This window comes from Ichthyophthirius multifiliis (genome assembly GCF_000220395.1).
Source record: "Ichthyophthirius multifiliis unplaced genomic scaffold scaff_1120509249640, whole genome shotgun sequence".
Lineage (NCBI taxonomy): Eukaryota > Ciliophora > Oligohymenophorea > Hymenostomatida > Ichthyophthirius > Ichthyophthirius multifiliis.
Genome location: NW_004087511.1, coordinates 4532 through 27170, shown reverse-complemented (window position 1 = coordinate 27170; position 22639 = coordinate 4532). Strand labels below are relative to the sequence as shown.

General features: G+C 17.8%; 7 protein-coding genes across 7 annotated transcripts, besides 49 other annotated features; 2 read left to right on the top strand and 5 right to left on the bottom strand. All coding sequences in view use genetic code 6, as the record gives it.

The window, feature by feature from the left end:
* Positions 1-155: 155 nt before the first annotated feature.
* Positions 156-203: a microsatellite.
* Positions 204-586: 383 nt separating this feature from the next.
* Positions 587-2115, bottom strand: IMG5_019030 (hypothetical protein). The gene is made up of 6 exons (XM_004039512.1): positions 1865-2115; positions 1693-1756; positions 1532-1644; positions 1229-1353; positions 920-1141; positions 587-770 (listed from the first exon to the last, which is right to left on the bottom strand). The coding sequence occupies exons 1-5, from the start codon at positions 2026-2028 to the stop codon at positions 999-1001; spliced, it is 609 nt and encodes a 202-aa protein (XP_004039560.1). The 5' UTR covers positions 2029-2115; the 3' UTR covers positions 587-770; positions 920-998.
* Positions 1151-1210: a microsatellite.
* Positions 1799-1854: a microsatellite.
* Positions 2116-2421: 306 nt separating the features above from the next.
* Positions 2422-2460: a microsatellite.
* Positions 2461-2495: 35 nt separating this feature from the next.
* Positions 2496-2561: a microsatellite.
* A 46-nt stretch (positions 2562-2607) lies between these two features.
* On the bottom strand, positions 2608-3093 carry IMG5_019020 (hypothetical protein; the record flags this gene model as incomplete). Its single annotated transcript, XM_004039511.1, has 3 exons — positions 2608-2808; positions 2868-2972; positions 3091-3093. The coding sequence occupies 3 exons, from the start codon at positions 3091-3093 to the stop codon at positions 2608-2610; spliced, it is 309 nt and encodes a 102-aa protein (XP_004039559.1).
* Positions 2823-2848: a microsatellite.
* Positions 2996-3043: a microsatellite.
* A 319-nt stretch (positions 3094-3412) lies between the features above and the next one.
* IMG5_019010 (hypothetical protein) lies at positions 3413-3751 on the bottom strand (the record flags this gene model as incomplete). Its single annotated transcript, XM_004039510.1, has 1 exon — positions 3413-3751. The coding sequence occupies one exon, from the start codon at positions 3749-3751 to the stop codon at positions 3413-3415; it is 339 nt and encodes a 112-aa protein (XP_004039558.1).
* Positions 3752-4369: 618 nt separating this feature from the next.
* Positions 4370-4427: a microsatellite.
* A 69-nt stretch (positions 4428-4496) lies between these two features.
* Positions 4497-4544: a microsatellite.
* Positions 4545-4747: 203 nt separating this feature from the next.
* Positions 4748-4807: a microsatellite.
* Positions 4755-4806: a microsatellite.
* Positions 4765-4810: a microsatellite.
* Positions 4811-5014: 204 nt separating this feature from the next.
* Positions 5015-5094: a microsatellite.
* Positions 5016-5084: a microsatellite.
* A 125-nt stretch (positions 5095-5219) lies between the features above and the next one.
* Positions 5220-5257: a microsatellite.
* Positions 5253-5302: a microsatellite.
* Positions 5256-5323: a microsatellite.
* Positions 5324-5488: 165 nt separating this feature from the next.
* Positions 5489-5530: a microsatellite.
* Positions 5531-6729: 1199 nt separating this feature from the next.
* Positions 6730-6768: a microsatellite.
* A 3715-nt stretch (positions 6769-10483) lies between these two features.
* Positions 10484-11328, bottom strand: IMG5_019000 (hypothetical protein; the record flags this gene model as incomplete). Its single annotated transcript, XM_004039509.1, has 2 exons — positions 10484-10984; positions 11072-11328. 2 exons carry the CDS (start codon positions 11326-11328, stop codon positions 10762-10764), a joined length of 480 nt encoding a protein of 159 aa, XP_004039557.1. The 3' UTR covers positions 10484-10761.
* Positions 10992-11063: a microsatellite.
* Positions 11329-11960: 632 nt separating the features above from the next.
* Positions 11961-12008: a microsatellite.
* Positions 12009-13758: 1750 nt separating this feature from the next.
* Positions 13759-13834: a microsatellite.
* Positions 13759-13906: a microsatellite.
* Positions 13761-13820: a microsatellite.
* Positions 13806-13916: a microsatellite.
* Positions 13843-13916: a microsatellite.
* On the top strand, positions 13888-16646 carry IMG5_018990 (protein kinase domain protein; the record flags this gene model as incomplete). Its single annotated transcript, XM_004039508.1, has 7 exons — positions 13888-14040; positions 14091-14366; positions 14415-14504; positions 14562-15025; positions 15105-15204; positions 15367-15899; positions 16631-16646. Exons 1-7 carry the CDS (start codon positions 13915-13917, stop codon positions 16644-16646), a joined length of 1605 nt encoding a protein of 534 aa, XP_004039556.1. The 5' UTR covers positions 13888-13914.
* Positions 14507-14539: a microsatellite.
* Positions 15297-15328: a microsatellite.
* Positions 16539-16598: a microsatellite.
* Positions 16647-16890: 244 nt separating the features above from the next.
* On the bottom strand, positions 16891-19246 carry IMG5_018980 (hypothetical protein; the record flags this gene model as incomplete). Its single annotated transcript, XM_004039507.1, has 5 exons — positions 16891-16899; positions 18044-18122; positions 18211-18761; positions 18814-19097; positions 19165-19246. 5 exons carry the CDS (start codon positions 19244-19246, stop codon positions 16891-16893), a joined length of 1005 nt encoding a protein of 334 aa, XP_004039555.1.
* Positions 17275-17395: a microsatellite.
* Positions 17329-17396: a microsatellite.
* Positions 17839-18037: a microsatellite.
* Positions 17844-17924: a microsatellite.
* Positions 17865-18037: a microsatellite.
* Positions 17889-18037: a microsatellite.
* Positions 17913-18037: a microsatellite.
* Positions 18124-18202: a microsatellite.
* A 25-nt stretch (positions 19247-19271) lies between the features above and the next one.
* Positions 19272-19314: a microsatellite.
* Positions 19276-19313: a microsatellite.
* Positions 19315-20548: 1234 nt separating the features above from the next.
* Positions 20549-20599: a microsatellite.
* Positions 20549-20602: a microsatellite.
* A 228-nt stretch (positions 20603-20830) lies between these two features.
* Positions 20831-20882: a microsatellite.
* Positions 20831-20899: a microsatellite.
* Positions 20839-20900: a microsatellite.
* A 253-nt stretch (positions 20901-21153) lies between these two features.
* Positions 21154-21229: a microsatellite.
* Positions 21173-21227: a microsatellite.
* On the top strand, positions 21230-21759 carry IMG5_018970 (hypothetical protein; the record flags this gene model as incomplete). The annotated part of the gene is made up of 2 exons (XM_004039506.1): positions 21230-21323; positions 21419-21759. The coding sequence occupies 2 exons, from the start codon at positions 21230-21232 to the stop codon at positions 21757-21759; spliced, it is 435 nt and encodes a 144-aa protein (XP_004039554.1).
* Positions 21681-21749: a microsatellite.
* Positions 21704-21752: a microsatellite.
* A 208-nt stretch (positions 21760-21967) lies between the features above and the next one.
* Positions 21968-22027: a microsatellite.
* Positions 22028-22639: the final 612 nt, after the last annotated feature.

The window sequence follows — 22639 nt, the reverse complement described above, 5'->3', positions numbered from 1 at the left end:
ATATATATTATATATTATTATTTTTTTAAATATTTTATTATAATCTTACTTTTATTAAAATAATTTTTTTTTATAAAATTAAATAAACTTTTTAAATGTTTATACATTACTTTTATTTTATATTTTAGAAAATTTAATAAAAACTTTTTTATAACTTTATATATATATAATATTATAAATATATTTTTATTTATATATATTTTCATAAAAATTCAAAAATTTCTTAATTTTTCATAAAATTATTTAGATTTAGAATAGAAGCTATTATATTCTTAATTATTTTATAAATTTTATATTAAATCTCTTTATCTTGGTAATTTATACATTTATCCTACAGTTTATTTTAATAAATTTTATTTATTTTTTACTTAAAATGCTTTATTTTTATTTTCATTAATATCTATTTTTTTTTTTTATAATAAAACATCATTTTTCCCATTCAAAATAGTCATATTAAAATCGTCAATTGGATTATTTTTCTCTTATTCTACCATATTATATTATTTTTATATTTTTTATTATTATAAAGACATCCTGAAATTTTTTTATCATCTTCAACCAGTAAACTTTAAGCCAACTTCGGTAATGAAACATTAATAAAAGAAGACTTATTCCCTTAATATTAAAAATCATCCTATTATTTTCCATTAGCATTCAATAAATAAGAATTTAGAGGACTTTCTTGTTTATTAAACTTGTAATTTTTTACACTACCAGGACTTTAAAATATACTTTATCTCAGAATTTGATTTTAAAAATTTTTAATAGAACTAGTCATGTTAAGATTTCCATTTTCAGTTAATCTTTTATATTCACTTCTAGTTATTTACAAAGGACAATCTTATAATTTTAGCCTATTTTCTAAAACTGCTAAATTTTCCAAAATTTCATTATTCTTTTAACCTTCTTTTTTTTTTACTCAAAAATTAAAGTAACTCCTTAAGAAGGCTTAAAATCTTCAAATGAAAAAGGATTTTTTCCAGTTTAAATTTTGTTATTCATTCCCAAATTTTATAATTCTTCAGTTTTTTAAAAACTCTATTTTTTTGTATTTTCTTAAACTGTTTTTTATATTGTTGTTTTTCTATAATTTTTATCAGAAATCTTAGATTTATCGTCTTCTTTTGTTTCACAATTGTATCTATAAAAAATATAAATAAATATATAAATAAATAATATATATATATATATATATATATATATATATATAAGTATTTAAATATTTTACGATATTGTATAATTTGAAGGAGGTAGTTTATCGAGTTTTAAAGGTTTTACAAAAAGTAGTTTCCCTTCATAATCATATGTAAATTTCTAATTTTTATTATCTTTTTTGATTTCAGTTGCATTTTTCTATTTTTTTTATTTATAATAAAAATAATAAAAATACTAAAGCATTTTTCTTTTCAATTATTTATTTTTCTTCTTTTCTTCTAATATCAGATAATTTCATTGCCCTTAATCTTTCAATAAGTTCATCATTTTCTTACACAACTTCAATATTTATAGGTTTATTAAATATTTTATTTACTTTTTTTTTATCATCGTCCTTTTTAAACATTTTAATGCTAGTAAAAGAAGTTTTATAAGAAATTTTGTCATTTTATTTTAAATTATCTTAAAGATCATCTATAAATTCCAATGCTATTTATAAATTTTAATATTAAAATTAAATAAAAAATAAAAATAAACTAGAATGATCATTTTTCTCAACTTATATATGTGTTCTAAGCCAATTTTCTTATTAACATTTTTACTATTTTAAAATGAAAATTTAAATAAATATGTAAATATAAAAATATATATATATATATATATATATATTTATATATATATATATATACATATATATATTTATTTTTACAGGTTCGTTATCTTCTAATAATTCAATTTTTTTTTCAGTGAAAATATCTTAATCATTATAAATTTACGAAAAAAAAAACATCTTTCGGTTATTAATAAACTTTATTAAATAGCAAAAGATTTGTTTTTTTCAATTAGTATAATTTCTTAGATTTGTTCGTCCATTCTTTTAAATATTTATTTTATAGTTTATTATGCTTATAATAATGATTCTTTAAAATGATAACAAAAATTTGATTGCAAAGCATTTTATATATATAAAGTTTATTAATTTAATTTGTTTAAAAATTAAATATCTTGTTTTTCATTATTATATTAATCTTCTAATGATGAAAAAGATGATATTTTGCTTTTCATATAATAATTTATTTTAATTTAAATAAAAGTATATATGAAAATTTTATTTATATATTTTATAATAAATAAATTTTTTATATTGAATATCAATAAAATTAAAATAAAAATAAAAATATGAACTAAAATTTAAAATAAAAAATAATTCATATTATAGTATAAAAAGATTAAAAGTATAATAAAAACAAAGTATGAATGGATATAATAAATAAAATAAAATGATAAATAAACATATAATATAAAAATAAGTATATTTTTAAATAAATTTATTAACATAGATATATAAATTTATATATATATATATAAATATAAATATATATATATATAAATATATATATATATATTAAGTTAATTTATTAATTTTCCAAATAAAATAAGAATAAAAATCTTTCAAATTTATTTGATTTTTTTATTTATATAAATTTAATTATCTTCCTAAAAGTTAAAATATTTGTTTTTTTCTTTCATAGAATTTGATATAATCTTATCAATAGGTTCAATTATTTCTTCAATTTTATTTTATCCATTGTTTTTAACTAAATCTCCTATAATATTTTTTAAAATAGAATTTTCACTTTCTAATTCATATATCTATTTATATGAAAAAATATATATATAAATATATATATAATTAAATAAAATTTTGTTACTCTTTTTTCTAAATTATCACAATGTTTTTATAAAGGCCCAATTTAAATTAAAGCTTCTCTTTTTTTTTTTAACTTTCTTTGGCAGAACATCTATTTCTTCTAATACTAAAGATTATTTATTATATTAAATATAAATATATATATATATATATATATATATATATATATATATATATTTAAATTTGTATATAATTATAATTAAATAAATATATATAAAATATACCATTAACATTTTTTACAATCACATTATTCATCTCCATTAAACATGCATTTATTAATTAATTTATCAATCGTTTATAAATAATAATTTTATTTTAAATCTTTTGTATTTTTGATTTTATCTTTTTCATTAATTGAAAACTTTATGAACTCTTCTTTATCTATTAAATCCAATTCTATTTTTACTACATCAAAAAGTACAGTCAAAATACCTTTTTATTAACATTTTTAGATATAAATAGCCTTTTCTATTTTTTCATTTTCTCCAAAGGTATACTAGAATAGATTCTATATGTAATTTTTTAAAGAAGTCTATTTAAAATCTTTCATAATCTGTAAAAACTATTATAAAAGTTGATCTTCATTTAAGTTAAATTTCTAAAAGGCATTCCTTTTTATAAAATTGACAATAATATTTTACTTCTCGAAGTAATTTTCAAGTAAACACAAATAATTTTGAAAATTTTCTTTGAATTTTTCCCTATAAATAGTTTCATTTTCCCCTCCAAAATACTAAAAAGACAAAAAGCTTTTATTTTCATTTAAATTAATATAAAAATTCTTTAATAAATTTAAATTATTAGAATTATTAGATTTTAGTCTAATATCCACTTTAAAAAATAAAATCTGAGAAATCTCTTTATAATACTTATCATCTTTTTCATTTTAAAACTAAAACTGTTTATTCTATATTACTTATATCACGTTTTTCCATACGCTTTCCTTAAGAATTATTTTTAAAGGGTTTTCGATTAATTCATATACTATTTTTTTCTAATCTTCATCCTCATCTAATGTTTTTTCAAGCGCAAACAGCAAAATGTTCCCTATTAATTTCAAAAATATATATAATTAATGGTTTTCTAGATAATTAGGGATATTTTCTAATACAGACTTCTTTTTTATTGTGTTTTCTAAAAAGTTTTCTAGGTCTTTACCTGAAAATACTGCTTTGTAAAATAAATCTTGATTAAAAATTCTCGACTTCTTGTTTTGGGAAATGTTAAAAATTTTCTAGCTTTGGTTATGTCTATTATGCTAAAAGTAAAAGCTGGTCTTATTAAGTTAAAATAGAAGGAATTTTGAAATATGAAGGTAATAATTTAGGTAACATTTATTATTTTTTTTTTTTTTAATATTTATATTTAAATATATATTTAATATTTATTAAATTAAAAAAAATGAAGAGGGGAAAAAAAATAAATATTTTATATAATTTATTAATCATTATTAAAATTGTTTTATTATAAAGAAATATTATTTTGTACTCTTCCAATTATTAAATTATATTTTTTTATTAATTTTTTTGAATTATTATATTTTTTTTTATTTTTTTTTTTTTTTTAAAAAAAAAAAAATATATAATAATAAATATAATTATAATTAATATTGGTTATAATAATTTTTTTTTATATATATATATATAAATATATATAGATGTATATATTTATATATATACATAAATTTTTATACTATTTATTTTAAGATAAAAAAAAATTATATTTCAATATTTTATATTAAAATAATATAAATATTAAATTACATATTTAATATTTTAAAATCGATATTATAATAAATATTAATTTATATTTTAAACGTAAAAAATGAGTAATTATATTTCTATTTGGAAAAAAAGAATAATTATAATAATTATAAATATGAAAATTAATATTATTTTTTTAAAAAAAAATATATATTTATTTAAATAAATATATATATTAAATTTTTATATTAAAAAAATATATTTTATATACAAATTAAAAATAGAATTGTTTATATTCTAAAATTATAGATATATTGAAAAGAAATGATTGAAAATAAATTATATAAAAATAGAGTTTATTAGAAACAATTTATAAGTTTTAGTTATATTTTAATTTTATTTTTTTTATAATAAAATTTTAATTAAATTTTGGAAATAATGTAATTAATATTAAATATAAATATAAATTAATAATAATTAAAATATTTTAATATAAATAAAAATATTAAAATATATATTTAAATTTTTATACAAATATATATTTATGAAAAAATAAGTTAATATTGAATATAAAAAAATAATAATAAGAATATTTTAAATTTTTTATATGTCTAATATGTTTTATTGATTTATTACATTAAATATGGGTAAAATATAAAATAAATAAATTAAAATAAAATAAAATATATATATATATATATATCTATATATATATATATATATATATTTATATTTACTTTTATATTTATTTTTACATATAATCAAAAGATATTTTCATATTTATTTTTATATTAATAATAAAAATAAAGCTTTATTCTATATCAATTATTTAAAAATTTATAAAAAGAATTTAAATTACATATTTTTTCAATTATATTTATTTTAGCTTATAATCGATATTATCCTTATTAATTTTATATAATTTTTTTCATAATAACTTTAATTTTTATTTATTAATAACAAAACCTAATCATTTTATTTTTAACATTAATAATTTCTTTTTAATTCCAAAATAAACCTTTTAGATTATATAATTAATATATTCATGTGAGTATTTATATATAAAAAATAATAAGAAATATTATTTAAGGTTTTTTTTTACCTAAAAGAACAATCTACAAAAAAAAAAAGACATTTAAAATAATGTATAATAATATTTTTTGAAATAATCATATTTAAATTTTAAATAATATAAATAAAAGTTAAAATAAGTAATTTATTTTTTGTATAAATAAAAGAAAAAATATAAATAACTGAACTTTTTATTTCTATATTTTTTTAAAGGAAGTATATAAATATGTAATTATATATAAAATACTTTTAAATAACTAAATAATGCTATAATTTAACTGAATAATTAAATTTTATCTTTTTATTTACAATTTCCATTTCATATAAACCTTTCGATTTTTAATACTAATTTTTTTTTATTTTTTTCGATTGTAAAATAATATAATTTAAAAAAATAAAAAAAAACATAAAAAATTAAATTTTTGAGCCTCGTATATTTTATTTGTAATAATTATTTAAAAAAAAGGACTTTAGAAAAACAATTTTTCATATTCGCATTTTATTAGAATTAAAAAAGTAAGAATAATTAGGCAATTAAACCTATTTATTTGATAATAATTAATTTAAAATCTCTGAAAAATATAAAAGTTTCGTAAAAGAGAACTTTTAAGACTTAATAATTTAGAAAAGCATAAAAAATAAATAATATTAAATTTAATCCTAAAATAATATATTAATCTAATTAAATTTGTTTTTTATAATAATTTTATGAATATAAACCAATTTTTTTTTTTTTTTTTTCCATTAAAAAAAAAAAAAAAAAATTTTTTTTAAAAAAAAAAAAAAGTAAAAATAAAAATTAAATATTTAATTAAAACAATAATAATTTACATAAAAAATATTTATACATAAAACTCAAATAACTATTTATAAAAAAAATGAGATAAACTTGATTAAAATACTATTTCATGCCTATAAGATTTACAAATATAAAAACAAAGTATATTCACATTCAATAATCCTATATATATATATATATTTATAAACTAAAGCTTGATTATATATAAAAAAATCAAATCGATTTTTTAAACATTTTTATAAAAAATAAAAAAAAAAAAATTGAAAAAAGTCTCTCTATATTTTATTGATAAATTTATAAAATATAAAATTTAATAATATATAACAATTAGAAATAAAAATATTTCAATAAACAATAAAATATATTAAAAATAAACTAATTTTAACTAATAATAAAAATCCATAATCCGAAATAAGTACACATTTATTCTCCTTTACCTAATAAACATCCCCTTCTCCTATACAACTAATACATTATACCGAATCAATTTCAAAACTATCATATTATAGACATTTATCTATTTAACAACTACTTAATTAATTTATAGGAGCACAAACACCATCTTATAATTAATATAAATATTAGCATTTCGCACATATATAATTTCCATCTACAATTTTAACCGCTAAACATTAATCAAAACTATTTAAATAATTAAAAATGTATATACAAATATATATTTTTACTTAAATTCATTTAATAAGCAATCATTTTAACCTTCTTATATTATATAATTACTTTCACATAAATAACATTCCGAATCTTTCGTATTTCCTATTGAAATAATACAATGAGAAGTTTATCTTCCTAAATAACATGCAGATCCGTTTTTGGCTAAAGTATAAGTATCGTCTTTACATTTTAAGCAAACGTCTTCGAAAATCATCTAATCTTTACAATTTTAGGCGCTTAAAGCTTTACATTCTTATCCAGAAACAGCAGGTTGATTTTTTTAATAAACATAATAACCAGTTTAACATTTTATACATTCAGAAACATTATTATAGTAAGTTTCACAAAAAGCAATATTAGCCACTGGTTCACATGAATTATTCTATATATTTAAAGAAAACCCACTTTTACATTTAGTACATTTATTATCTTTATTAATGTTTTCTTCACACTAATTTACATTAATGGAATTGCATTTCTTATTTACTAAAATAAAAGTCTATTTACAAACCAGACATTAATCTGAAAAAGGATCTAATTTCTCACAATTAAGCATAATATCACCTGAATATAACTCGCATTTATTCTTATTTTATTTATCCAAATAATAAATACCTTCTTCACACGATAAACACCCATCAAAAGCCGGATGAGCAGTCGTACATTTAAACCCCATCGAATAAATATCCTAGCAATATTTCCCTGTAGTCACTAATAATCCCTCAATGACATTAAATGTCAAATTATTTACCAAGACTTCTTTTTAAGTACATTTTTTACATTTAGCTTAATTCGGTTCGTATTCAATACACTTCTCTACTTCGAAAAGCTCGCAAAACCCGAATCTTTCTGAATGAATATCCTTTACAGGCAGCCCCCCTTAGGAGACTTCCTATAAGCAAGTTTTATTATCAAAATCCCATTTACAAAACTGGCAAGTTTTGCAACTATTTTCCTATATACTATAATCGAAGCAGTAATCATTTTTATTCGACCGTTTATTCCCCTCGCATTTTCCCCCAGAAAGGAAATAAGAAACTTCACATTCTATACAAGTACTTTCACCTGAAAATCTTTTGCAAAAATCCATTCTATCGACCGGTTCTTTACAATTTCCAGATGCATCTAAATAATGATGATCTGCGCAAGTTAAGCATCCATTCGAATTACCTAACGAGACTAAACAATTAGGAATAGGATTACAAATATTATCCTTTAATTAAAAACCCGAAAAACATTTACTGCACACATTTTGTAAATCTTTGTAAATTTCGCAATTTTCAATAGTCCCTTTAACACATGTAAAGTATTAATTTTCCAAATAATACTGTTATTTACATTTTTAACATTTATTAAAAATCCCTTAACTTTATTCACAACCTTCGATTTCCACATCTATACATTCCCCTTCAAAAGGATATTTTAGACTTTAACAAATTGCACATATTTTCTATATCCCATCTACAGATTCTTAACAAAAAGGAATACTCAAACATTATTTTCTATTATAAGAAAGATACAGACCTTATTTTACTAATCCATTCATTTTAAAAGTTTCGCACTAAGTACATAAAAACCCAGTACTAGAATTTTTGCACCCATCAATTTAAATACAGCCTTCTTCTGATTCAAAAGTATCATCGACATAAGCTGAATTGCTACATTGTGAGCAAAATTTTCCATCTATAGAACGAGTACATAGACCTCCTGTACTACATTCTAAGAAAAGCTTATTAGCAGAACTTCTCCTTAAATAATGCCCAGCTTAACACTACTCACATTACCCTGAAGGATTGATTTACACACAATTATTAATAAAAAAATTTGGATTGCAATTATCTGTTTAAGTATTAACATCGAAGCACGGATTACATTTATTTGCAGTAGTATCTGTACATAAAGGTACTTTAAAGCAATACCCTTATAGATTAAAATCATAAATTAAATAATATCCCGCATCACATTCAATACACCCACCTGAATTAATATTGAAGTTCTTGCAATTATTTTTATTATAACTAAACTAATTATACAAACAATTATTTTCTAAAGTCAAATAAATCGATTTAGTATCATCACAACTTTTACAATACCCCTATTAAGGACTATTAATATCATCCTCAACTATTTTACAAGAAAACCCTTTCGGTGCATAGCAAGCCTTTGCGATTAAATTATAATTAGTTCTACATTTTATACATCCATCCTTATCATAATCAATGCAATATTTTCTAAACGGCGCACATTAATTATCCACTCCCTTTGCTATATCAACCATCAAATACCCATCCTCACATACTATACATTCTTCATTTTTCCCATTTGAGACCTTACAATACTTCTTTGAAATCAAAACACATTAACTATTATCAATATTCAACTTGTATCCATTTAAACACTATACACATTTCGCTTAACCAGTCTCATAAATCTGACAATTAATTATTTTACTTTTTGAAGCATCCAAATTCCCACAAATCTTCCCCCCATTCATCAAAACATAGCTCCCATAGCACTACTAGCAAACCACATTATTTGGATAAGTACTTCCAACAGTACTAACAACACTAGTTAAAGCAATATTACAATCAGAACTAGTTCCTGTACAAATATACTTCAGGCAATAATCGATAGCCCTATAGTTAGTTATTTAGTATCCTAACAAACCTCTTATTAGGTTCCTCTTAAAATAAATCCAAAATCCGAATTTCCAACATCTTGACACTCGAAGCATTTTTTAGACAACCCGTTTGAATATTTGCAATCGGATATTTATTCACACACTTTATTTAGCAAATAATACCCCGAAATGCACTATATACACTCTCCATTCCCATTCATCAAATTACACTCAGTTTATCGAATTTAGCATACAAACTTACCCGTATTAGCATCTAAATTTCTCATATACTCAATCTTACAGACATCACATACATCCGAAAGTCCATCAGAATATTCACATCCTTAAATTTCCTAGCAAAAAAATCTTGATTCATCATCACTTTTCCCAGCTAGATCATCTAATTCGTATTTTTTTGTGTAAAAACCAGCTTTGCATTGCTTACAGTGCAAATTTCCATCAGTAACAATACAATTAATATCATTTAATTGACAAATCCCATTCACATTATAATAGTTCTTCATACACATAATACACTTATTTGTCCTCCCATTACTAAAAATACAATTCTAAGAAAGTATATCTTCACATTTATTTCCATATTTTAATGATAGACATTATAAACAATTACCCTATCCGTCAGTCAACTAGCATTTTTTTTAGAATTAATAATCATGTAAAACACACCTTTTTTGATCTGAAGAAGGCAAATACATACTTTTACACTTTAAGCACCCCAGTTTACCGTTTGTTAGGTATGTTTCACAATTTTCGATATTAAAATAGCATTAATTTTCAAATAAATGGTATTCCGAAAAGCATCCATCTCTTAATTTTCTTGGGACATCTTCAGGTTTACATTTCGGGACTTTGTTAACAATATCATTCGGATCAAACAAAGTTAAATCAATTTACTAGCAATCAAGTATTCCTTTATAACAAACTCCATCAGTTGGGAACAAAAAATAATTCTGAAAGCAAGTTTTACATCTATGATTTGAAATAATATCATCTTATATAGAAACTTCATTCATTTCTCTACAAAAAGGCAATAAAACATTACATTTCCCTTACGTCCCATAAACATAAAACCCAGTCTAGCATTTTATACATAAGTTAACACCATTAGATTCTCTACAATGTTATATTTTACACATTATTTCTTAAGATTTAATTTAAAACCAAGTTTAGAACATTAAATACACTCATCTTTCGTTATTTCCCTAACTTAACACCCATCAAAAATTTAATTTCTTTAAAATATATATATATATATATATATATATATATATATATATATATATATATATATTTATTATTAATAATATATATTAATATACCTAAATACACAATTATTATTAAGTATATAATAATCATCATTTTTTTCGCATTTAATACATTTTTTAGTTATATTATCAGCATATTCACATCCATAAGTAGTCAGAACACACTCTTTTCTATTTTAAGTAATAATTTTTCCTTTAATACACTTTTTGCATTATATTTCTTAATTATAAATATTATCATCCATATATTATTCGCAATCTTAAATTTCACTTTCGAAAACTCCTACGTTTGTTTTTTTCCAATCTTCCATTCCTGGTATTAATTATATACTGGAAATATCTCTTCCTTCGAAATGCGAAAACTAGTCATTTACTGTTTTTTTTTATTTATAACAGCCATTTTTATTATTAACCATATAATATCCAGGATGGCATTTATAACAAATATTCTTCCCAGCTAATTACCATCCACAAAAAGTTCCTTTGTCTTTATTTGTTTATTAATAGACCAATTATCCTGATTAATAATTATTATATACTATTGTGTAGCCTATTTTAGCTTATTAACAACCTATTCCGTCTTTTAATAAAATTAAACATCCTTAAATTTTCGATTCTACACATTATCGAAGTGGATTAGTTAGTACATGACCACATTCGCATTCCAAACAACCCCAAATTGAATCCCAAGCGCAATTTTTTTTTCGGCTAATTAACATTATAACATATCGAATGTTTTTGTAAAACCTAAAAAACATTATTTACATCTTTCTATACCTTTATCATCTAAAAAAGATTGACCACAATTACGTATAGACGGATTATATTAATTAAAATTTTAATAAGAAATGAAAGTTTTAAATATAATAAAATAAACTAAAAAATGAAAAAATTATTAATACATTAATAATATTTATTTAAATTTTTTGTTTTATTTTTTTGAATATATATATATATATATATACATATATATACATATATATTATTATATTTATTTTTTTAATTTTTATTTATACATTATCATTTTTTTTTATATTATTATTAAAATTTAATTTTAAATCTTCATTTTTAATTTTAAATAATTTTTTTTTTTTAATTGTTCCAGTTTTTTTTTTTATTAATCAACATTATTTTCATTCTACTAATTCTGTTTTTCTTTTATTAGTTTTATTATATAATATTTATAATTGCATTTATTAAGTTTACTGCATATTGTAAAATAAATTCTATCTTTACAAAGTATATTTACTTTTTTTAAAAAAAACTTTATTATATTAGTTATTTTATCTATAATATTTTTTATTCATACATAATTTAAATATAAATATGAACATAAAATTAATAAAATGTTGATTTTGTATTTTTATATAAATAATTTATCATTTTTTTTCTTTTTATAATTCAATTTTCAATTTTTAAAATAAAAAAATTAATTTATAATAAATATATCTAACTTTATTTTTATATTTTTAAAAAAAGTTAAATAAATTTTTATATCATTTTTATAATATTCTTATATTAAAATATAAATTAAGAATTCTTATATAATTCTCCACTTTATAATAATATTCTATATATACACGTGGTGTTTAATATATATTTATTTTTATCTTTATTTTTTTATATAACTTACAAATTTATTAAAGCTAAATATTAAAAAAACAAAATAACCAAAGCAAAAGAAATATATAATTACAAATAAAAAAATAGCTTAATTATGATTTTTTATTTTTTTCATTGTTATATATTTAACCTTTATGATAATAACTATGAATTAATCTAAGTCTCTCAACATTATATTGAATCAAATATATTAATAATAAGAATAATATTTACAAATTTAGGTTTTTAATATTTTTAACAATAAATATCAGCGTTTATAAATAAATTAAATTAAAATACTAAATTAATAGTTTCTTTTGACAATAAATTAAGAGATATAAATATTTATATTAGAAAATAAAAAGTGTTTTATCATAGAAATTAAAATTAATTATTTATATATATTAATAGAGGTGAATATGTTTTATTTTATTTTGATTCTTATAAAATGATGACTCTATTATTAATTGTTATATTTTATGAATTTGTTTAATAAAATAATAAAGAGATCATATTTTTATAACCTATAATAATATATATATAATTTATATTTTCAAAATAATCATTAATTTTATTGAATTATTTATAATAAAATAAATAAATGTAAGGTTATTTGAGTAAAAAAACAAAAAAAAATCATACAAGTTTTAATTTATTTTTTACATATAAAATTTACTTTATAATTATTTAAGAATGGAAATAAGAGAAACTTAACATAAATATATAAATATATTATTCTTTTTTTTTTTTTTTTTCATTTTTTTTTTAAAAAAAAAAATATATATATATAATAATTAATTACAGATATTATTATAATTAAATTGGAATAAATAAAATAATATAAAATAATTAAGTTAAAATTATATAGAATAATATATAGAGATAATAAAAATATGTATATATGATTATTAACCTAAGAAATAATAATAAATAAAAGTAAATAAAAAATATTAATTTACAGTCAAATATAAATATACTTTTATATATTAGTATAAATTTTATATTTTTTTATAATAAAAATTTAATTTAAAATTAAAAAATAGAAAATAAGAAATAAAATAATAAATAAAAAGCATCAAATAAAATTAAGTAATTATTTGTGGATTTTAATAAATATTTATATAATTAAAATAAACTATATAAAAAAATTACAATAATATCAAATAATAAAAAAAAACAAAATTATATAAAATAATAAAAATATTAAAATAAATACAGGTAAAAATAATAATAATATAAAAAAATTAATAATAATAATAATAAAAATAATAATAATAAAAATAATAATAATTATAATGTCAGATATTTCTTTCAAATATAAATATTGTGAATTCGAATTACGTTTATATAAAAAAAATTTTTTAGGTCAAAAAAAGTTAAAATATGTATATTGTACACAAGATACTATAATAATAAATAGAGTAATATTAACTATTTTATTTAAATAAATAAATAAATAAATATATAAAAGCATCCTTATCAGAAAATTCCCGATAAAATCATTGAATTGAAGCCAGACTGGAAAGTCGAATGGATATACGATTAAAAAAAAGAAAATGAACCATTTGAAAATAAGGTCAATGGGTTTAAATTATTAACAGATAATAGTAAAGATAATTACGAATATTACGGAGACTCTTTAGAAATGATTACTATGAAATCTTATTTATAAAGATAATTATTCTAAATAAACTTTCTTGAAGAATTTTAATTAATTCGTAAACTAGGTTAAGGAAAATATGCAAAAGTAAAATTCTTTTATAATATTTATATAATCATATATATGAATAAAAAGGTTTATGAAGTAAAAAGACTAGACAATAAAAAAATATATGCTGTTAAATATTTAAGTAAGGAAAAGCTTGCAACAGTAGAAGATTCATAAGTAAAAAATAAAAAAAAGAAAAAAAATAAAAAAAAATATATATATATATTTTTATAGAAATTTCTCTAAAACGAACTAAAAATATTAAGGATGTTAAACCACCCAAATTGTATAAAAATCTATGAAACCTACGAAGATGAACATGGTTATTACATACTACAAGAGTTATTAGATTCTTCTAAGAGTTTGTAATGTGAACTTACAAAATTCCAGAACCCTTAATTTGGTTATTAGGTAATCCGTAAAATAATGTAAGAAATGTTAAAAGGTTTAGAATACGTTCATTCTTTAGGAATAATGCATCGTGATTTAAAGCCTTAAAATATAATGTTTTCTTAAAAATAGACTGTAAAAGTAATAGATTTTGGATTAGCCTAATTTTATAATGAAAAGAAATACTTATATGTACATGTAGGTACACCAGGATTTGTGGCTCCAGAAATATTAGCAAATGAGTCTGAATTTCATACATATACTCCAAAAGTAGATTCATTCAGTTTAGGTGTTGTCTTTCATATATTGTAACTTTTTTTAAATATAAAATGAGGTATTTTAAATTAATTTTTTTTTGAAAAAAAAAAAAAAAAAAAAAAAATTAAGATTGACAGGAAAAACAATATTTAAAGGATAAAGATATTCATAAGTATTAGAAAATAACAAAAAATGTAATGTATAATTCCCAGAAAAGATATATGATGAAGTAATTAATAAAAAAAGATTTTAATAATAATATATATAAGGATTTTAATATTAATTAATATTATAAATTTTTTAATATAAAAATTAATTTAAATATATATATATATATATATATATATATATATTTATTTGTTTTTTTTTAAATAAACAAATAAATAAAAAGCTTAATTAAGATGCTAAAGATTTATTAAATAAACTTTTAGATCCTAATCCAGAAACCAGAATTTCAACTTCTGAAGCTTTAAGGCATAATTTTATTATTGGTTAAACATATAAAGAAATAACAAAAATGGTATCTGCAGTTAATTTAGACTAAATATAAGATTTTTCATTAAAAGATAATAAAACAAAAAATAAAAATGAAATTTAAAGTTTAAGGGATCTCGATGATTAAGTTTCATATAAATTTTAAACAAATTTTGTCAATTTATAAGAAATTAATAACTAAATGGGAAACGTAGAAGGAATATTATTCACTTAATCTAAAAAATAATCATAATATTTATATAAATTAACAAAAGATATTGTTGATTTAATAATTTTCTTCGAAGAAAATTACGAAAAAGATGAATTATTTTTCATTTCTCCAATAAAAACTACACAAAATAAAAAAAACATTTTCGACGGCAAAAATTTATAAAGTTCACATTTAAAAACGTTTAAATTATAAAAAATACAAGAAGAAAATGAAGAATAGTAATAAAATTATTAATTTTAATATTATTAAAAAAAAAAAAAAAATAATTTAGAAGATAAACTTTAGAATGTTCTTAAAATAAAGAAGAAACTATAGAAATAAATCCGGAAAAAAAATAAAATTGTGACATAGTATAAAATGTAAAAAAAAACTCGAAAAACTTAGAATTAGATATATCCAAAAATATTCCAAAAGAAGAATAAAAAAAGCAAATTTAATTCCCAAAAAATTTAATTTCTTTATTAAAATATTTCCCAAATGAATTATTTATAATAAATAATGAAGATTTTAAAAAATAAGAGGCTTAAACAGTATAAATTTTAGGAAACTTCCTTATTTTTGGTAAATAAAAAAACCTTTATAATAATAAAGAAGAAATCGAACGTATTTGTTAAAATTAATATTATGATTAATGGTTTATTGATCTTATATGTTAAATGACTTAGTAAGATTTCAAATAAATACCTGATATAAAAGATATTAAGATTATTTTAGATAAAAATCTAGTTTATTGAATATTTTTATATTATTAGAAAAGAATATACAATTAAATATATATATATATATATATAAATAAAAAAAAAGTATTATAATACATATTAAATATATATATAAATATATATATTTATATTTATTTATTTTTTTATTAAAGATTATTATTATTTTTTTTTTTTTTTTAATAAAATTTATTATTTTTTCATTGTATTTTATTAGTTTATTAATTAAAAAGTATTTCTAAATTTTGATAATCTTGTTTTATTTTTTCATATTTTTCTTATAATTATCCCTTTTCTTGTATTTCTGATTTTAAATGGTTTCCGTTTTGGATTTCTTTTTGTTTATTTTTAATTTGTAAAACTTAATTGTTTTCATAAGTATTTAATTGTAAACTTTATGATATCTAATTTAATTATTTCTCGTTTTTTTAACCCAATAGAAATTAAATATGTAAATAATATTGTAATAAACTTTAATCTTTTTCATTTTTACTCATTTATCCTTTTATTTTTAACAATTAATTTTCTATTTACTATAATTATTCTTTTTATACAAAAATATTTTTTGAATTAATTATATCTGTTTTAAATGGTTAAAAATTTTTAGCTTTTTATTTTATTATATTTATATATTTAAAAAAAAAAATGAAAATATCTACTTTCATCAATAATCTCTTTATTATCATTTAATTTAAACTTATTTTAAGGAGATTTTAAAGGAATTTGAAAATTTCGTTAATTAAAAAACATTTATTTTACTTTACTTATAAATTTATATTATTATTAATTAAAAATATATATTTTAAATAATTTTTTTATAAATATTGTGCTATATCTATAAATTTGTTTTATTTTTTAACAATATAAAAACGTTTAGATTTATATTGTTTATTTATTTATTATATTTATATATTTATGATATAAAAATTTGATATTTATATATTATTATTTAATATATATATATATATATATATATATATATATATATATATATATATAAAATAACCAAAAAAACATTCAAAAAATTATACAACTTTAACAACAATTATTACTATGTTTTAACTCTCCATCAAACTAAATTTTTAGTATTTTTTCATTATTTTTATTTTGTTCTATATTTTCGAAAAACTAATCATCTTCATTTCTCGTTTTATCGATTTCCTATATTTCCGTTTTATTTTGAATATTTTCTTATTTTTTTAAGCTTTCATCCTAAAGTTATTATTATTCTTTTTATTAATTTTCCTTTTATTTTTATTATTATTCGAATCTTAATTTTTATTCTAGTTTTTCATCATAGCCTGAATTAGCATATTCCAAATTTACCTAATCATTTCTAACTTATGTAAACTAGATTTTCGGTACAATAAAATCTCCTTTTAAAGATGTAGAGACTTATAAATTTTAAGTTGTTACAATATTTTCTTCTGTTTTTAATTCATCTTCTTTTTTTAAGCTATTTCTTCGTCTTTTTTTTAAGCAATTTCTTCGTCTTTTTTTTAAGCAATTTCTTCGTCTTTTTTTTAATTGTTTTATTCCTCTTTTTTTTAATTATTTTATTCCTCTTTTTTTTAATTATTTTATTCTTCTTTTTTTTAATTGATTTATTCTCCTTTTTTTTAATTGTTTTATTCCTCTTTATTTACTTAGATTTCTTTTACAATTTCAACATAATTAATCAACAAATGTTTTTCATTTTCTTTACAATAAACGTTAACCGGAGGCCTATATAAATATATAATATATATATATATATATATATATATATATATATATATATATATATTTTTATATATATATAATATTAAAATACCAATATTATGTAATATCTTCATGTTCTCCTCCATATTTTTTCTCAATATATCTCGCTGGAATTCTCTATTACATAAGATTATATTCTTTTTTTTTCAAAACCGACATTTTCTCCAAACTTTCAGGATCAATAAACCCTTTAATAACACTCCAAGTAGAAGAAAGTCCAAAAGAAGGATTTAGAATATACATTTTGTCCATAGTAGCACAATAATTAATCTACATACCCCCCACAATCAATTTTAAACCTTTCATAGGAAGTCCAAAAACTCCTAAACCGCCTGTATCAATGACCATAATCCAGTTTTCTACATAATAATCTAAAAACATATATTTCCTTATCATATCCAAAAATACGCAAAGTGATCTCATAATAGTTTCTTCTCCATCACTTTTCATATTTATTTTTGTACAATCTAAATATATAATTGGTCGGTATTAATTATCTCTTCCTAATAAATAAATCATTCCAGATTTTAATAACTATAATGATTTTTCATCTAATGTATGCATATTTATATTTTATTTCCATTCTATAAAATCTAAAGCTGCCTTTTTTTTTTTTTTTTTTTAAAAAAAAAGTATCTTTTAAGTAGTTTTTTACTTTTAAATCTTTTTTTATATCAAATCTACCACAATAACACATTTTTAAATAATCACTTCTTCTCCAACTGTTATTTTTTTTTTAAACAAAAAAAACAAAAAAAATTACTTAGAATTTTTAAAAAAAAATAATATAAAAATTATACTCTTTAGGTAATTATATATTTTGTTTATCCATTTCAGCTTTTAAGTTTTATATTCCATCATTCTCATATTCGTCATATTCCACTTTTTAGTATATTTTTCTACTAGCTTTTTTCTTTTCTCCGTGCTTTATATAATGATCTATTATTATTTAAATAAAAAAATGTATTTATAATTAAATTTTATTTTATTGTCTTATATAAAGGACCTGTATGCTTTATTTCATAAATATTTTTTGGTGGGTATAAAAACCAAGGATCAAACCCTAAAATAGGGTCAATTTAACTCATTTATAAAAATAAAAAAATAATAAAATTAGTTTTTTTTTTTTAGTTTTTTTTTTTTTTTTTTTTTTTTAAAAAAAAAAAAAGTAATATTAATATAAAATAAATATTTAATTTTTTTTTTAAAAAAAATAAATAAATAAAAAAATACTTATAATATATATATATTTATAAAAAAATAAAAATCAGTTTAAATTTTTTGATAATTATTCATATTCTTATCTTAGTTCTTTTAAAATTTCCATTTATTACTTATATAATTATTAATACATCTTTTTTTCTTCCAAAACCTTATCTAATACTTCCTAAAAAGTATTTTATTTTAATTTATAAATAACTGTCCTTTATAAAAGGCTATTATTTAAATTCGACTCATTATTTTTATTTAAAAAATTCCCTTTTTTTCCGTATAAAATTTACATTTTATTCTTTTCAATTTCTTCTAAAGACAAACAATTTTTTTTCTAAAATCCCATATTGTCTAAAAATTAACTAAAACAAATTTTCCCTTAATCTAAATATTCTATATTTTTTAATATTTTTTCACAAAATATTACACTTTCAGTTTATTTTTTTTAATTATCTTCATTAAGATTTACAAAAGCCTATATTTTTTCTTTTATTTTTTCAATATTCCCTTTATATTTCAAAAAATCCTTTTTTTCGTCAAAAAAATACTTTTTCTCCTTTTTGAATTCCAAATAAGCATTCTAAAAATCTTCATTTTATTCTTCTTTATTTTTATATATTACTTTTTGTTATTTAAATTCTTCTAAAGACAAATGAATTACATCCCCTTTAAAATAATTAAAACTTGAAGGAAATTTAACTTTTTCAATATTTTTCAATTTCTAAAAAACAGTATAAAATCTCGAGTTTTTCATCCAAAAACTCCAAACATAAATACATTCCAGCACTAGTCTAAAAAGAGAATTTCCTATAATAATTATATTGTTATTTATGTCTATTACTTCATCTTCATTTTCCAAAAAATAACGCTTTCCTCTATCTTCAAGCTGGTTTTCCTTATCGAACATAGCAATTTATTCAAATACTGGCAGAATTCTTCTTATACGGATTAAATAAAATATTTATTGAATATTTCTACACATTCTTTATTAATCGAATGCCATTTAGTTATGCGTATGGAGGGTATTGCTGCTTTTTGGATATTATTTCTTTTATATTTTTGATTATTTATTTTATTATTTCTTTATCATCTTAAAAAATAGATTATTTTATAGGCTTTACTTTGGTTTTATAATCTTATTGATTATTGAGAATTTAGGTTAATTCTTAAATATTCTATTTTTTTAATTTTTTTTCCGTTTTTTTTGTTTTGTTTTTCCTTTTTTTTAAATTACAAAAAATATGTTAACTATTGTAATCAATTTTCTTAAAAAACAATAATTTTTGTTAACTATTTAGTAAGTATTTTCTGATAATAAAATAAAATTAAAATTAATTACTTTTTTTAAAAAACAAAAAATGAAAATATCAAAAACATTTACGCTTTTATTTAATAAAATCTAAAAAATAATTAATATGTTTTATTTTATATAATATATATTTTTTTAATAGATAAAATAGATATAGAAATATAATAATATAAAAATATAAAAATATAAAAATATATAAATATTTATATATATATATATAATTAATAAACTCTATTAAGTTTATTAATTTATTTATATTATTCTAAATATATATATATATATATAACATAGTATTTATTATTTAGTTATAATTTATTTATTGTGGAATCATTATTATTTTTTTTAAATATAGTATTAATATTTAATATAAAATATTTTTATTAATAAAATAACTTTGTTGTTGTTTTAATTTAATTAATAGAAGTATTAAAAAAATTAAAAATTAAATAAAAATATAATTTTGGCTTTATTTATAATAAAAAAAAAAACGAAAAAAAAAAAAAAAAAATCAAAAATCAAAAAATAAAAATAAAAATAATAAATAAAAAAAATGAATTCAAAAAGAAAATAATAGAAACCTTTATAAAAAAATCTTTAAAAAAAGACAAAAAAATAAGAAGAAGAAGATGAATTAGAAGACGATGGTATTAAAAAATTAAAAAAAACAACATAAAAAAAAAAATACAAATATACATATAAAAAAACATAAAATTCAATAAAATATTAATTTTTTAAAAAGGCGAATAAACGTCAGAGCATTCTGAAATAGATTTACAAGGATATTTGTAACAAAGAAATAATATACCAGATACTCCTTCAGATAAACAAGATGATGAAGTAGATGATGAAGAATAAGATCCAGAAGGTTAAGAAGATGGAGATGAAGAAGAAAGTTATGGTGACGATGATAATGAAGAAGATGAAGAAGAAGACGAAGATGATGATGATGATGATAGTGATGCTTAATAAAAGCCTCCATAAAAAAATAAAGCTAAGTAAAAATAATAAGAAGAAGAAGATAATAAAGATGAAGATGAAGATGAAGATGAAGAAGATGATGAAGATGAAGATGATGATTGATTTTTTGTTTTTTATATATTTTTTAAATTAATTAATATATTATATAGATATTATGACCTTTAAAATATTATATTAATAAAATTTAAGTATTTTTTTTTCTAACAAAAAATATTTATAAACCTATTTTTGTTACTATTTTTTTTATATTTACAAATATATATAAAAAAAATATCTTTGAAAATAAAATGAATATGAATAGATATTATTGATATATATATATATATATATATATATATAAATAAATATATATGTATTTATTATTTATATAATTAATAATATATTTTATAATTATTATTTTTTCTTTTAATTATTTAATAAATAAAAATTTTAAAAATGAGTAATATTTTAAACGCATTTGAAATAATACAAAATGAAAATAAAAATAAAATATAAAATAATGACCATAATGAACATAAATTAGCAGATGGAATATATTTTTAAGATTTTAGAAAATACAAATATGGAGTAAATATAGAAGCAGCAGCTCAGTACAAAATAATAAAAAATAAAATATTAATATAAAAAAAAGCTAATAAAAATATAAACCACCAAAATAAGTACTTTTACTTTAAGCAGATTTTAAAGAATTTGAAATAAGATCTGAAAAATTAAAAGAAACAATTTAAGGTAATTATAATTTTTATAATTAAAATAGAAAAAAAAAAATAGAAATTACAGAAATGGAAGATTGGGAAAAAGATAAAGACTTATAAGAAGCTGTAGAAGATGATTATGAATGTTTAAATTAAACTTATTAAAATTTAATATCAATATTAGAAGAGTATAAAAATATAGATCCGAATTGTGAGTTTTTAAAAAAACACGATGTTAACCAAATAATAGAAGAACAAAAAAAAAATAAAGAAAATTAAAAAAATTA